The 15,585-nt window shown below is 44.7% G+C and overlaps 1 protein-coding gene across 2 annotated transcripts in view; it reads right to left on the bottom strand.

Annotated features, from left to right (window-relative positions):
• Positions 1-1,442: 1,442 nt before the first annotated feature.
• The window catches only part of REEP1 (receptor accessory protein 1), a 51,881-nt gene continuing 37,738 nt past the window's right edge, over positions 1,443-15,585 (bottom strand). For both annotated transcript variants that reach the window (XM_015406955.1, XM_015406956.1), the window contains exons 7-9: positions 13,463-13,498; positions 2,308-2,450; positions 1,443-1,943 (exon numbers count right to left, since the gene is read on the bottom strand). In XM_015406955.1, the coding sequence (XP_015262441.1) occupies positions 1,872-1,943; positions 2,308-2,450; positions 13,463-13,498 (251 nt within the window). In that variant the 3' untranslated portion in view covers positions 1,443-1,871. The remainder of the gene's footprint in view (positions 1,944-2,307; positions 2,451-13,462; positions 13,499-15,585) is intronic.

Genomic DNA, 15,585 nt, shown 5'->3' with positions numbered 1-15,585 from the left:
AAAATTCAGCCTCTCCCCCCCCCCCCCCCCCCCGCTTCAAAACTTCCAGAAATTTTACATCTCTTTATAGGGGAACATTCCAAAATGTGCCCATCTGTGTGTCAAACTTGGGCCTCGTTTGCCATATGTTTCTTAACTGCCTGTCTATGGTATCTATAAGCTCACTGCCTTGTTTCACTCTGGCAGAGAATTGGGGGGGGGGGAGTGTGTGAGTGCGTGTGTGGAACTGCTTTGCTGAGAGTCCCGCTGGCTTGTAACTGCATCCATGCGGGGCCTCCCCTTGGTGGGAAGTATGCATGCTTGACCTTGAGTACCAGACACTGCTAGATAATGTAACCATAGATTTGCAGGTGTTGTAGGAGGGCTGATGGTGTACCGTATATTTTGGTGGGCTGGATTTGTGGGTGTGATTGCTCTGGTCACGGGGGGGGGGGATTGTTTGAGTTATGTATAATTGGAGAACTGGTGCCAAAGGAGTCAGTTCTGACACAGACTCGTTTATGCTTGAAACCTCTTTACCTCTCAATAAACAAATCACTGCCAAGATAGTGTTTTTGGGAGTGAGTTTCTTCAAGACCTGACACTGTGATCCTCCAGCTGTAGTCTAAAGTGGAACAGTCCATTCTATTATCTCAGGATCTACCACCTTATTCTCATCTTACTCTCCTGCATGTGTAAATCACCTCAATATGCTTTGTACAGCAGCATTCCTTATACTTTCCCCCATAGCAACCAATTCCTTTCCCCCACCAGGGGGCTTTTAAAAAATCAGGAACTGCCACATCACTATAATGCTAAAACATTATAATGATCTACTGCAACAATGTACTAGCATTCATTTAAAAAAAGCCTCTAGCCCTTTTTGTTGCAGAGTTGTAAGGGGGAAAGTATGTGCTGCATATTTCCATTTATAACTGTGACAAAAAAGCTAAATACATCCTTTTTTTAAAAAAAACCTGAAAGTTGGGAACTACTATATAGTTGCAATAGATTATTATTACTTTAGACTTTAGATTGCTATAACAATGTAACACTAAATGATTTGGCAATTCCTAATCTTTTTTTTTTTAATTAACTAAATGTACACTCCTATCTACATAGTGTCCAAAGATGCTGTGACTGCAAATCTTCCGAAAAAGTTTGTACCAAACTAAGTTTTGGAAAGATTACAGCAAAGTGGGAGAAAACATGAAAACTGGACAAATAGAGGGCAGTATCATGTGGATGTCCCGGAAGAGAGCACCAACGCAGACCAAAAACATCTGTATGGAAATTCAGCCTCATCAAAACTTACAGAGCTTACAGAAATAAGGGAATTCAGTCTCATCAAAACAAAGGCGATATATATCATGTATTTATGTCACTGGAAGCCGCCCTGAGCCTGCTTTGCGGGGAGGGCGGGGTAGAAATCTGACAATAAATAAATAAATAAATAAATAAATATGTTGCAATAGTTCATTTATTTTTTTGTTGCTATGTCTCTTCGGCTTTGTTCTCACCCCACTTTTCCAGCAAAATGATTAATTGGCAGTACGCACAACAACAAACAAGGTAACAGAAATGGACATTCAGGTTTTCGTTGTCTGTGTACTCAAATGAATTCAGGATTTTTTTACATTAAAAATTAAAAAATGCGGGGAACAGCAGGAAGTGGGGATGCTCCAGGATGGCCGCTGCCTTCTCGGTTGTTCTGACCGTGTCGTGCAGCATTTGCAGATGGCGCACACAACAGAAAACAGGAAGCGATAAAAGCCAAGTCTACAGTGCTGTATCATCAAACACCCGCCCACCCCACCACTGCTCTCTCGACATTATTAATTAAATAGATCTTTAAGGCAGAAGAGGGATATTCTGTTGATGCTACTTGCTCATCACATGGCTTCAGCGGTACGTGGTGAGGTACTTTTCTTCCGGAAGCGAGGCCTAAGGCTTCTGGGTGGTGCCTGTCAAAAATAAAAACAGGAATACATAGTACTGCTGGGAAGTTAAGTCTTACTTTTCATTCAAGATTTTTTAAAAAGGCAATCCCTCAAAATAACTTACAAAAAGTGCAGCAGTTAAAAGGTGGGGGGGGGGGCGCTACCCACTACCAATGAAAAACGTATTTTAAAAATTATTTAAGCAGAAGGATCTTCTTCTCCCTGTTTCAAGCAGAGTGTTCTATCCCGTGTTTCTGGGGGGTTGTCCTGTTGCTGGCCCAGACCCAGCCACAGATCTGCTGAGTGGAGCCTTTCACTGAAAAAGGAAAGCCAGCAGGTCGGGAAATCCAGTCTGTCAGTTTGCAGCCCAATTGCAACATGGAAATACCTCAATGACTTCATCCTTTTTAGGTCTTTCAGTCTTGGACGCACATTCAAAAGAGTTTTCATCACATGAGAACATGACTTCAGTTGATTCACTGTTCTCCTCAGATGCAACTGCACTCTCTGCCTCACTCTCTAGTTGAACCACTTACAACGGCCATTTACAATCTAAATGGTGAAGAAAAACAGGACATGGAAAGGTCAGAGACGACGAAGATGGTATAAGGTCACCGACCACTTTCCACTGTCCAAGTCCATGCACCGCCCATGCATTTTCCAGGGGTTAATACTCTACAGGGAGTTAAAAGCTAGCCTCCGGCGGATGGAGAGGCCCTGTTCACCACAGTGGTGGTGCAGTAAGGGGTGAGCTTGGAAAGAGCTGGCCTCTTCGGGGTCCTGCTGTGGGAACCTGCACTGGTCTGCAGGACACCCATATGTTCGTATGTCACTTAGAGCAGTGCCTCCTCTGCTCCCATCCCCAAATTCTCCTCCGCGGGTTGAGATACACTGGTGCCATCATTATCGTCGTCATCTAGACTCACAGAAAGGAAGCCCATGGGAGATTTCGTTGGGACTGAAATAACGTTCACTCCACCAGCATCCTAAGCCTGAAACAATTCACATAGCAGGTTCCTAAGCCTGAAACAGTTTACATAGCAGGTTCAGTTTCTGGACACCAACATGCCATTGCATGATGTTCAGAAAAGCACCATCTCACAACAGACATCTTGTGACCACCACTTCATGCTTCAGGCTCCTTACTGGTAATTCAGAGCACAGCCTCAAATCGTTGCCTAGTGCGAAGTCCTATGATATCATCACACCACTTCCAGTTTCCTACACAGGGACTCATACGTAAAGAGTTTCATCTCAAGCATTCTTAGAAATCCTTAACCTACCCGATGAAGTAAAGGAACATTTTGATATGACCAGAAGGGTATCAAGGATAAGCTACTACGGGAAGTCACCCAAAGAGAAAATTAAAACATGCCACTTGCGGTTACACTCAACTTCAAGCTACAACTACACTGTCAGTGATCTACAGCCGATCCTGGGTGGTGGTCCTCTTTCGCTGGAAGTGAACGACTGTAGGCTGTCTCTCAGCCTCAGTCTCCAGGTGGGGCCACAACAGAGTCAGAGAGACAGATGGGCTCAGGACACGGACCGTCCTTTCCTTCCTCTTTGATGCTGTCTCTCTGATGTGTAGATTGCGACTCCTAGGGAAAGCTCCCTTCCTTCCGGCCTGACACCTTCTCTCCTCTGCTCTTCTTCACCTTGGCAGCATGAGAGCAGGACATGATCTCCTGCGTCTCCATCCGTCCTAGTTGGTCTACATTGGGGACCTAACCCTGTCCTTTCCTATCTAAAAATGGATTTCCTATAATAAAGAACTTTTATTGGTTTATTGAAAAGATAAAGAGGCTCCGAGTGGTGACACACACAGTGACCAGACAGCTCTGCTGCATTACAAGCCTTTGAGCACTGTGCTACCCACTGAATTCCCAAGAAGTTATGAGAGTTCCGCCTGTGAGGCTATGCGGACCAGCAGTTGAGCTAAATCTGCTTTCAATGGCTAACTAGGAAAAGCCTGCCACTGCAGTCCAACTGAGAAGAAAGCCAGACAAATGTGTTTGTGTGCTTGAGTAACCAGAGCAAACTACGAAGACAGGGAACGATGGCACAACTGCAGTAGATTTATGTGGATGAAAAATTGTGACTTGAAGTCCTAATGCCCAACAATTTCTCTTCATGGTAGACGACGAGGCTAAAAATGGTTCTGCGAGTCCAGAAGCCGGACTTCAATGGGAGCCGATGTTGCGACAAAGGAGGCATGGGAAGAGAAAGATCTCAAGGCTAAAGCACTCATCATGTTTTGGTAAGCAATCATCTTTCTCAAACTAAACACTTGCAAATGGCTAAAGAAATGTTTGTGGCCCTAGAAGGATCTCACCAATGCAGAGGATGGGCTGTTACATATTTGACAGTTCAGGGTAGATCTTAGCTAGTCTATCTGCTGTCATATGCCATCTATAAAACATTTTATATATCTTTTCTTTATATGGAATAGCTTTAGTAATCTTTACATTGGTTTTCCATACCCGTAGCCACTGGTCTAAATTAATGTTATGTCCCTAGTTTTGCGCCCATTTAACCATACACTTGTTAACTATTTCATCCTGGGTTTTCTCTTCTAACATTGATATGTACAATTTTTTAATCAATTTATCATCAGCATATAACAATATTTTATCCATTTCCGTTATGTTTGAGTAGAACCCTGATGGTTTATCTTTTACAAATCTAGACTCTATTTGTAACCTTTCCCACCAGCCTAAATTTATCTCTCATTTTTTTAGTTTTTCTGTTGATTTTAGATCATTTTTTATTATCTATCAATTCTTCATATCTCAACAACATATTTTTTGTATCAAATTAGGATCTGTAAATACTTCAAGTGGTGAAACCCATTTAGGTATCTTGGTATAAAATAATCTTTTAATATTTTCCCATAGCATCAGTAAAAATCATAGGTTGTTTAAAATACTTGTGTGTATCTCATTTTCCATACCACATATATGCATGCCAACCCAATAAAAGATCATGTCCCTCTAGGGTTAACAATCTGGTATTTTCTAACATAATCCAGTCTTTTACCCACACCAATGCTGCTGCTCTATAGTACAAAAGCCAGTCTGATAATCCTAATCCATTTTTTTCTTTAGCATCTTGTAAATTTTCCATCTTTATCCTTGGTTTTTTGTTTTGCAATATATATTGTGACATCACTTCCTCCAGTTCTTTGAAATATTGTTGATTATGAAGTACTGGTATTGTTTGGAATTAAAAGATCCATCTTGGCAGGATATTAATTTTTATTGTAGCTACTCTACCCGTCAAGGATATTTGTAGAGTCTTCCATTTATCAAGATCTTTTTTGATTTCTGTCAAAAGCTCTGTATAGTTATCTTTCATCAGAGAGCTACATATATTAGTTATTTTTACTCCTATCAAGGGTATTTGTAGAGTCTTCCATTTATCAAGATCTTTTTTTATTTCTGTCAAAAGCTCTGTATAGTTATCTTTCATCAGATAGCTACATCTATTAGTTATTTTTACTCCTAAATATGTCACTTTTTTGTTATTCAAATCCTGATTTTTCTTGCAGTTGTTTCACTTGGTCATTGGTCATATTTTTTAACATATTCGTCTTAGTCAAGTTAACCTTCAGTCCGGCCACTTGGCCATAGTCTGACAATGTGGTTAGTAATTCTATAATTCAATCCAGAAAAGTAATGGACCCGTGTTCCCAGAGATGATGTTACCAAGGTCAGGCTCATAAACAATACAGATAACAGCACAGCACTCAGACAGAGGGAAAGCGAAAGTACATTCCAAGGAGTACATTCCCGTCTCCCTCCACCAGTCTCCTTAACTTATGACAGCAAGCTGACACACTGGTTTTTACCAGCCATGATGGAAACGAGTCTAAGAGACAAGTGTGGGGTTTAACAGCATCCAGAATCCTGTTGACATCAGCCCGACATCAATGCTTTGGTCATCTCCCGATTCTTTTACACCAGAGGTAGTCAATTCCTACCAGCAGCATTAAAAGTCTTCAAGGCCAAAGTAATTCCCCAACTCTTGTATGATATTCCAATATGGATAAGTGCACTTAATGGCACCATTGAACACGTTCAATCTAAATTTCCCTGAAAAATCATGGGAATGCCGCGCTGTGTACCTTATGCAGCCTTATGTCTAGAAACTGGGTGGAATTCTGTGGAGGCTGGTGCGTGGCTTATGACAGTAAGATATTGGCTGTATACAATGTAGACCCAGGGAGCTTTATACGACAAATGCTCACAGAGTCAAATGTGTCTAACTGGCCACTACACATTGAGAACAAAATAACTGCCATGGATGGGTATCCCACTGGACTCACTCTTCATGCTTCCTTTCATGGGCACTTTTCAGATGAGAAAACGCAGAATCCTTGATATTGAAAAACAATGGCTGTGCAGCTTAGCCAACAAATCTTGCTCTCCCCTCTGCACTTTGAGATTTCCCTTAAGGCAGGCCGAATGGCTTCATATTTTTCTGATTTACAAGGACCACAAGTACTTACAATTCAATGCAATACCATCAGCGATCCTACATGGGAGATATAGTAACAGAGTATACACGGCTGGACTGTATATATAGTGTAACTTTGGATGTGTTGAGACAGTTTCACGTACTTGCCTGCGTTGTCAATTTTATGTAGATATTCGTTACAGATATTTAAATTCTATATTAGTCAACGTGACAGACCTTCCTGATGTTTCAAAAGTGCATCCGCTTCTGAATGATTCTACTCCTGAAATATCAGTGACGGTAGCCATGTTCTTACAATCAGCTATAAAGTTACATCAGGAAAAATTACCAAAATGAGTAACACTCTATAACAAATTGGATGATGCAATATTATGCAATATTATGTAGTCTGTAAAATGGTTTGTTTTATATATATATTGTAATCCTCTTTTAATGTATTGTTTTATGCCAGTAAAGGCTAATGTGATGTGATGATGATGAATGTAAATAACAAAGGTAGCATTATTTATCACCTCTGTGGGAAGTGAGGCCATGTTAAGAGGTATTGTTCTACCGCTAAGCAGAGGAAAGCCTTTCACAAATCAAAGGGGGGGGGGGGACTGGGATGCGATGGAAGACTCTGCAGAGGAAGGCCATGGCAGACCACCTCTGCTCCTCATTTGCCTTGAAAACCCCTTGCTATGGTCGCCAGATGTCAGTTGTGACCTGATAGCACCTACATACATGCATACGTAAACCTTCCAAACCTGTGGGTATGCTTTCCTGGGGTGCTCAGATAACAGAAATTGGTCCTCAGCACTTATTTTCACATACTGTCTGCCCAGTGCACATACTTGGAATTCTCAGTACGGCCCTGGGAACACTTACTTAGCACTTCCTGAATCCTGGATTGTGGTAGTATGCATGATCCTCAACACTTATTTTCACAAACTGTACATACTTGGAATTCTCAGTATGGCCCTGGGACACTTACTTAGCACTACCTGAATCCTGGATTGTGGTAGTATGCATCCATCGTACTTAAAATTACACACACGCTCCAATGCCCATGGTTTGTGCAGACAATGAGAGGGGAAAGTTTAATAAAAGGAGGGGAAAGGAGAGGAGAGCAGGACCACTGTGTCTTTTCCCTAGAGGTCTAGTCCTGGAAGTACCTTGATATTTGATGGGAAATTATTGGAGCAATTCCCGGAGCAGACTGGGGGTGGGGGGGTGGGGATCTCAACAGCAGGAAACCTATGCCTCTGGACACCATCAGGGCCCTGAGGGACCTGCTGCAGGGAAAGGGCCTTCCTGTCCCATCCATGAGTTTCCCAGAAGTTTTTGGCTGGCAGTTCTTGAAACCAGTGTCATCAATTCCTACTCTTAAATGATAAATCCACATTAAAAATTAGGAAGACCACAATGCATCCGGATCAGGTAAATAAACACAGCATGTTCTACATTTTCCATTTCTATGGGGCAAGGCCACACTAAAAGCTCATGTTTTTGCTTCCATGATTTACTTACATATAAACACAGACAGAACAAGGCATACTTTAGTCAGTCAGCACAGGTGATAGATGCTATTTAGATCTTAGGGATTCATGCACCTTAAGCATCATTATATATAACCTGTCTAAAACAGACCCAGGCAAGCCATGTGTCTCAATAAATACAAGCACTTTATTAATAAAGAAGCCAGAAAATACCACTACCTGCTTCAGTCTCAGATTAGTTAGGGAGGTTCACCCATTAGGAGATTTACGTGTTCACCACAGTAAAATCTAGACCAGTAGTATCAGGCAAGCATTCCCAGGCACTCCAAATGCAGAACAGCCTCTACATTACTAAATTGTTAGGTGTGAGAACTAATTTTAAGAGACTAAATTGCTCAAAACGGAATGTCATGCAAATCTGTAACACTTACATCAGTGTCCCAAAACATTTACAGACAGAAGGAAAGAAAAACAGTTAACAAGGAGCATTTGGCAATAAAGTAACATTATTTCTGTAGTCTTTGGGAGAGGTTCATCATTAGTGGTTGAACAATAGTAATTTAACTATCTAGTTTAGAAATTTTAAATTATTGTTATTAAAATTGTTCTCTTAGCCATGGGCTGTCACCAAGATGTGCAATAAGATCATGCTAGAGAGACCAAGATAGCAAAATTACTATGCAGCTTTCAATTCTGTTTTACACATTCTGTGGAATGACAGAATTGTGGAAACCTTCCTGGCCTCCTCAGGCAGGTCACTCCACAAAGTGGGAGCTACAACAGAGGATGCTCCAGGACCTTCTGAAGGCTGGGCTCATATGGTCGAGCAGGGCAGGAGAGGTTGTCCTGCAGATATATTGGGGGGGGGGGGTTTCCTAGTGCCACGAAGGGCTTTGCACGTGATAACCAGCACCTTAAATTGAACTTGGAAACTAACTGGTGACTCCAAATGCAGAACTTGTCTAAGGCTAACTGGTAACCAGCGGAAAGACTGTAGAATGGGTACAATATGCTCCTGAAAGTAACTGACCTAGGGTTGCCATCTCCCCGATGGGGATGGGGGGTTCCCTTGACTTTGGGGGCCCCACCCTCAAAGAGTCCCACCACGCCCAACGTGCCCGGCACCTGGAGGTGATGTCATCACACTAGGCACGTTGTGTGAGGGACACTCTAACATTTGGTTAAAAACTCTATGGTGAGTTTTTGGCCAAATGCTAGAGTGTCCCTTGTGCAACGTGCCCAGCATGATGACGTCACTTCTGGGTGATGTTATTGCATAAGATCCCAGGCGGCAGCAGGCAGCCCCCCCAATGGCAGCAGGTAGGCACCTGGCAACCCTAAACTGAGCTGGGGCTGAAATGAAAGATTTATCTCCACTTACCATGAAGCTTCCTTCTCGGTGGTCCAAAGTGGGGCAGTCTCCATACTCCTTGGAATAGCTCCTCCTCTCCAAAGGCAGGGCCAGCAGACTCTTTAGTCATGGAGGGGAGGGGCTTGACCCCTGGAACCCAGTTGTTCTCCAAGCCTCCACTCCCCTTCACTGAAAAGGCAACTAACAACATACCGCTCCCAATGGGGAGCTAACCATCCAATAAACTTTAAATAACTCATCCTCCAATGGAACCGGCTAGAGTCAACCAACCCCTATCTTCTGTCTGTACACGGATGGAGAAACAACACCCCTGTTGACAAAGGAAGTCGTCCCCCTTCACAAAGGGTGGGCAGAACTGCCCCACTCTGGACCACTGAGAAGGAAACTTCACGGTAAGTGGAGATAAATCTTCCATTCTCTGGTGGTCCAGGAGTGGGGCAGTCCTTCAGACTCCTTACTCCTGGGACGTGAAAAAGCAGTATCCTCCAGGGTGGGTCCAACCGCTTCCCCATCTACAAGATGTGATGTAAGACCCTATGGCTGAAGGTAGCTTCCACTGAGGCCATCTTATCTATCCTATAGTGCCTTGTAAAGAGTGCACTGATCTCCAGGTAGCCGCCTTGCAGACCACCTCCAGTGATGGGAAAACCCTAAAGGCTGCCAAGGTGGCCACCCCTCTAAGGGAATGGGCCATTACCCCCTGGGGAGGATCCAAACCTTTAGCCCTATATGCCATCCATCTACTTAGGGAGGAAGAAGAAACCTTCCTACCTACGGACGATTTCCTGAAAGAGACGAATAGTAGTCCTCACGTGCCTCGTCCTATCCAGGTAGAAACTTAGTGCCCTCCTCACATCTAGCCAATGCCATTCCTTTTCCTTCTCGCCTTCAGGATTTGGGCAGAAAGACAGAAGGACAATATCCATGGACCTATGAAAGGCCGAATTAACCTTAGGGACAAAGGCTGGATCAGTATGGAGGACCACCCTGTCATTATGGAAGACACATAGTTCCTTGTTCATCAAGATGGCCCCCAATTCCAATACCCTCCGTGCTGAAGTGAAGCTCACCAGAAAGACTGTCTTGAAGGTCAGCTGCTTTAAGGCACAGGTTGCCATAGGCTCAAAGGGAGCCTTGAGGACTATGTTGAGGTTCCAAGTTGGAAACCTATGTGCCTGTGGAGGATTCAATAGGGACGTACCCCTTAGGAACCTTTTAACATGAGGGTGTCTAGCTAGTTCCCCTGATGGTGGAGATGGCTGCCACCTACCTCCTCAGGGTGCTTGTGCTAAGTCCTTTCTCCAGCCCCTCTTGAAGGAAGGACAGGACTTCAACCACGGGTGCCCTAAGAGGGTCCTCTCCCCTCCCTATGCACCAAGAATGGAACATCTGCCATGTGTTATTATAGACACTGTTGGTAGAATCCCTCCTGGCCCCTCCTGAGTACCTTCATCATGATCTCCAGTGACTTGACCGTTATATCGTATGAGACTTGACTAATATGTCATCTAACTAGGGGTACAGTGATACCCCCTTGGTAGGCAACCAGGGCCACTAGGACCTTGGTGAAGTCCCTCGGTGAGGACTTCAGGCCAAAGGGAAGTGCCCGATACTGGTAATGGTTTCCATGGTAGACTAATTGAATGTTTCCATCTTGAACTTTCTGGTAACTTCCCGTTTGTTTAGTCATTTGAGGTCCAAAATCGCTCTTACATCCCCATTTTTCTTTGGTATGGTGAAGAAGACCAAGTAGACCCCTTGAGATCTCTCTAGGGATGGGACTGGTTCTATTGACCCTATCTCGATCAGATGGGCAACAGCCACTTCCAACTGCCTGTGTTTCACTCTGGATCTGTTTTTTGGTAGCTCTAGAAAACCGTTTGAAGGTAGGGACAAAAATTCTAGAGAATATCCTCTTGTGACAGTGTCCAGAACCCATCTGTCTGTGACCGTATTCTGCCATACTTGTGCAAACTGCTGAAGATGGCCCCTAATGTCTGTGTCCTCTTCCCAGCATAGTCTGTGTCCTCTTCCCAGCATAGTCATGCCTGGGGTCCTTTCTTTGTGCTTTTGCCATTGTGGGATTGCTTCGTGGAGAAAGAGGATGATTTGCCGTCTTTGGACGTGGGTTGCCACTTGCCTCTGTAAGATCTACTATTGCCAGTTTTGGTCTGTCTTCTAGAATCCCGAAAGAACTGAAGATCTCGTCTTTCTTTCCCTCTTCTTTGAGGGAAGAACCTTCTTCTTATCCTTATCTTCAATAAGGTACCTTTCCAGACCTTCTCCAAACAGGTTGGTACCTTTGAATGGAACCGCTGCGACTTTAGCACGTGCTGAAGGATCCACATCCCACCTTCTCAGCCAGGTGTTACGTCTTGCTGTGACACGGCAAGCCATGCTCCTGGCCGATTGTTGCACTGCATCCAGTTTGGCATCCACAGCAAAGACCGCGGCAAGGGCAATCTTCCTTAGCTCATCCTTTAGCTCTTTAGGATTGCCACTATCTGCCTTTGCCAGATCAGAAGACCATGCATTTGCTGCTCTGGCAAATAAGAACCCCGTAACAGAAGCTCGTAGAGCATTAGCCAACGCTTCAAAATCTCTCCTCAGGGCTTGTTCTATGCATTTGTCACTGTTCTCCTTTGGAAGCCCATCTGCCCCCATAGGAAGAACTGAGGTGGATGCCAAGCTATTAATTGGGTCATCTACTATGGACAGTTTTAGCTTTTTTGAAGCTTCTTTGATCAGAGAATAAAACTTCCCACATGCCAGGTGAGTGGCTTTAGGTTTAGCTGGGTGCTCCCACTCTGCCTTCATGACATTATAGAAGGCTGCTGGCAGTGGTGCCCCCACTGTTTTAGAATTGGATTTGAGCATGGTTTTGTCTGATCCTATAGGAAAGCCGGAATGATCTTCCTCCTTTTCTTTTGGGGTGTAAGCTAGTTTGAGTGTCATAATGACTTTTGGAAGGAGTCTATTGTAGAGTTCCTGGGTGAAGAGCCTGGATTGAGCCACAGGAACCTCCTCCTCCTCCTCCTCTGACAACTCACCCTCTTCCTTGAGTCAATCAGAGGCTGCAGATGCTTCTGACTACTGTGCTCCAATGGAGGCTGCAGATGCTTCTGACTACTGTGCTCCAATGGAGGCTGCAGATGCTTCTGACTACTGTGCTCCAATGGAGCACTGCCTGCAATGTCCTGCTTGGAAGGCAGGGCCGGAGAGACTGGGTTGCAGGAGTCAAGCCCTCTGTGACTAAAGAGTCTGCCAGCCATGCCTTCGGAGAGGAGGAACTATTCCCAGGAGTAAGGAGTCTGAAGGACTGCCCCACTCCTGGACCACCGGAGAATATCTTCAAGGGTAGATGGATATACAGTGTGTTACAATGGTCTCGCTCATGGTTACTATAGCATGAACCCACATTGCCAGACCAGCCAGGTCAAGGTAGTGAGTTGTCACTGGACTGAAGGAAGGTGGAAGAAATCATTTTTCATAGCTGAATTAGCTTGCTCCTCCACAATAATACTGGATTCATTATAACCCCAAGGCTCTTAACCACCTTGGTGAGGGTCAACCCCATTGAATGGGGAATGCACAATAGTCTCCAAGACCTTATTTCCCAACCAATACACCCTCCATCTTCTCAGGATTCAATTTAAACTTGGTCTCAGCCATTTTGCTACAGCAGCCAGGCCTGGCTCAGGAGCATCTCCAAATGGTCAGGACAAAAGAAATACAGAGCTGGGTGTGATACGCATATTGATGACACCCAACTCCAAAGCCATGGATTAGCTCTTCCAAGGGTTTTAAATAAAGATTAAAAAGCACAGGAGACAAAACTGAGCCTTGTCCAAACCCACAGGACAAATCCTATACTGCTGAGTACACAATCTTATTCCGGCCAGTCATCACTTAAATATTGATCTGCGGAAGTGTTGGAAGGGCTGGCACTTGTTTAAAAAAGTAATTCCATTACTTAAATTCAACAGAAATAGAAATCTAAGCAAACCCTCTGTATTGTGCCATCCTCACCCATAGCCTTGGTATGGCAGAGCTGCATAGCTCACAGCAATGGAGAAATACCAAAAATTGCAAAAAAGGCTCATCAGTGCTACAAAACCTAGCTATTGCATGGCAAATATGAAGTTTAGGGAACCCTGGCCATACTAAGAAAGGATATGTGGATTTTAGGAAGGGAATGGGAATCCAGTACTCACCTGGGGTGATCTGGTACTTCAAACAACATGCACACGCTGAAAGAGGAACCACATATTAAGAGCTTATCATGCGCTAAGAAAAAGAAAGAGGTTGGACGAGACAGTCTTCCATGATTAGTGCTAGTTCTGGCCACTTTGCTGCCTAAGACAGAACATAAAATACATCCCCTGCCATTGACACCTGTTCTCTGCTTGATATTCTTGTGGTCATGGCCAAAGGCACCCTTACTGTCATGTGTGTAAGCTATTTGCTTCACATACTGATTTTTTAGATATGTGACAAAGACTTCCAGGTATTTGCTACATATTTCTATGTTATAGTTTCCCCTTCCCTCCAAGGAATGCAGGACGGCTTCCATGGTCCTCCCTCCTCCATTTTACTGTCACCCACAATCCTGTGAAGTGGATCGGGCTGAGCTGGAGTGAGAGTGACTAGCTAGCCCTAGGCCACACAGTGAGCACCATGCCAGAACGAGGATGTGAACACAGTCCAGCACTCTATTATACTGCACTGAGATAGCATTCATTCTTATTCTTTCCCCGCAAGCACCCCACCCACCGTGTTGTTACTTTATTTCTCAATAGGAATAAGGCCCGTCGCGGAAATAAATACAATGAGCTCTAGAAAGAGGCTCTGGGAGAGTACCAAGGCCTTGGTCACTCAGCGTCAATGTGCTGTGGTGACCTCAGCAGGGTATAATGACACCGAGTCCACCATTTTCTCCAGAGGAACTGATCTCTGCTACCTGAAGAGCAGTTGTAATTTTTAGTGATCTCCAGCCCTCACCTGGAGATTGGCAACAATTGTTACCCAGGAAGAAATGGCTGGTTGGGAGGGTGGAGTCTATGGCATCGTACCTGTCTGAGGTCCCACCTCTCCTCAAACCTCACCCTCTCCAGGCTCCACCCCTCAAATCTCCATAGATTTAACAACCTGGTGTTGGCAACCCTATCTCCTTCCCAGCCAAGCATCAACCTGCCATTATCTGCCCCTCTGATTTCAGCTTTGCCTCTCCTCCCCCCTCCCTCCTGAAGATCAGTTGTAATTCTGAGGATTTTTTTTTCCACACTGAAGTTTGCGCATGAGCATGATAGTTTGTACGCATCCTGTGGAGACTTACAACCCCCCCCCCCAAATCCGGTGTGCGACGGGACATGGACGGGTGCCGGATGCCACGGGATTCAAGCGGAAATGCGATCAGACGCCTGCCCTTGCCCCGCATTTTCCAGAAACTAGTACATTGTATGTGGTAGTTTTTTACTCCACATCTTCGGCAAGAAGCCACGGGTGTACTACGCTTCCTAGATGTTGCGGTGTGATCGCGCACCGAAAATCCGCCTATCATCCGTGTCTTTAGCGTGGCAACTTTGACGTGTGAACGGGACCAGAGTCCACCATTTTCTCCAGGGGAACTGATCTCTGCCATCTGAAGAGCAGTTGTAATTCTGAGTGATCTCCAGCCCTCACCTGGAGATTGGCAACAATGGTTTCCCAGGAGGAAAAGTAGTCTTTCTCTGCAATGGGGACCAAAGCAGCTTACATCCCCTTTTGACTTGCACAACAACCCTGTGAGGTAGGTTAGGCTGAAAGTCTGTGACTGGTTCAAAATCACCCACTCAGCTTCTACAGCAAGAATATGGATCTAGCAGACCCTGCTCTGAAGCACTAACTGCTACGCCAAAAGCAGCCAACCTTCTGGTGGAGTCTGAAGATCACCAGGTATCACAACTGAACTCCAGACAACAGATCTCTCCCCCCCAAAAAGAAAATAACTGCTTTGGAAGGTGGGCCATATGGCATTCTGTTCAGCTGAGGCCTCTCCCCTCCCCAAACCCTGGCTTCCATAGACTCTACCAGAAAATTTCCAGGAATCTCCCTACCTGGAGCTGGCAACCCTAGTCAGGACTGGCCCCAATGAGTTCCTCACAAAGGCCTTCCTTTGTCTGAACCAAGCTTGGTTGCCTACCATGGCGAAACGGGCTCCAGTTTACAATTCAGCTGTTTGCCTCCCACCCTCGTCCCGTGGGCGTATCTCACTCCTTAAATTCACTGCCACCACTCACGGAATCATCACTGTCTTTTTAGAATGACAGTGAGACCCCTCTGGCCAAAACTCCCTATT

This window comes from Gekko japonicus, unplaced genomic scaffold, assembly GCF_001447785.1.
Source record: "Gekko japonicus isolate JY-2015 unplaced genomic scaffold, Gekko_japonicus_V1.1 scaffold1469, whole genome shotgun sequence".
Taxonomy (NCBI): Eukaryota; Metazoa; Chordata; class Lepidosauria; order Squamata; family Gekkonidae; genus Gekko; species Gekko japonicus.
Note: the sequence above shows the minus strand (reverse complement) of the source record. Positions and strands in the feature narration are given on the sequence as shown.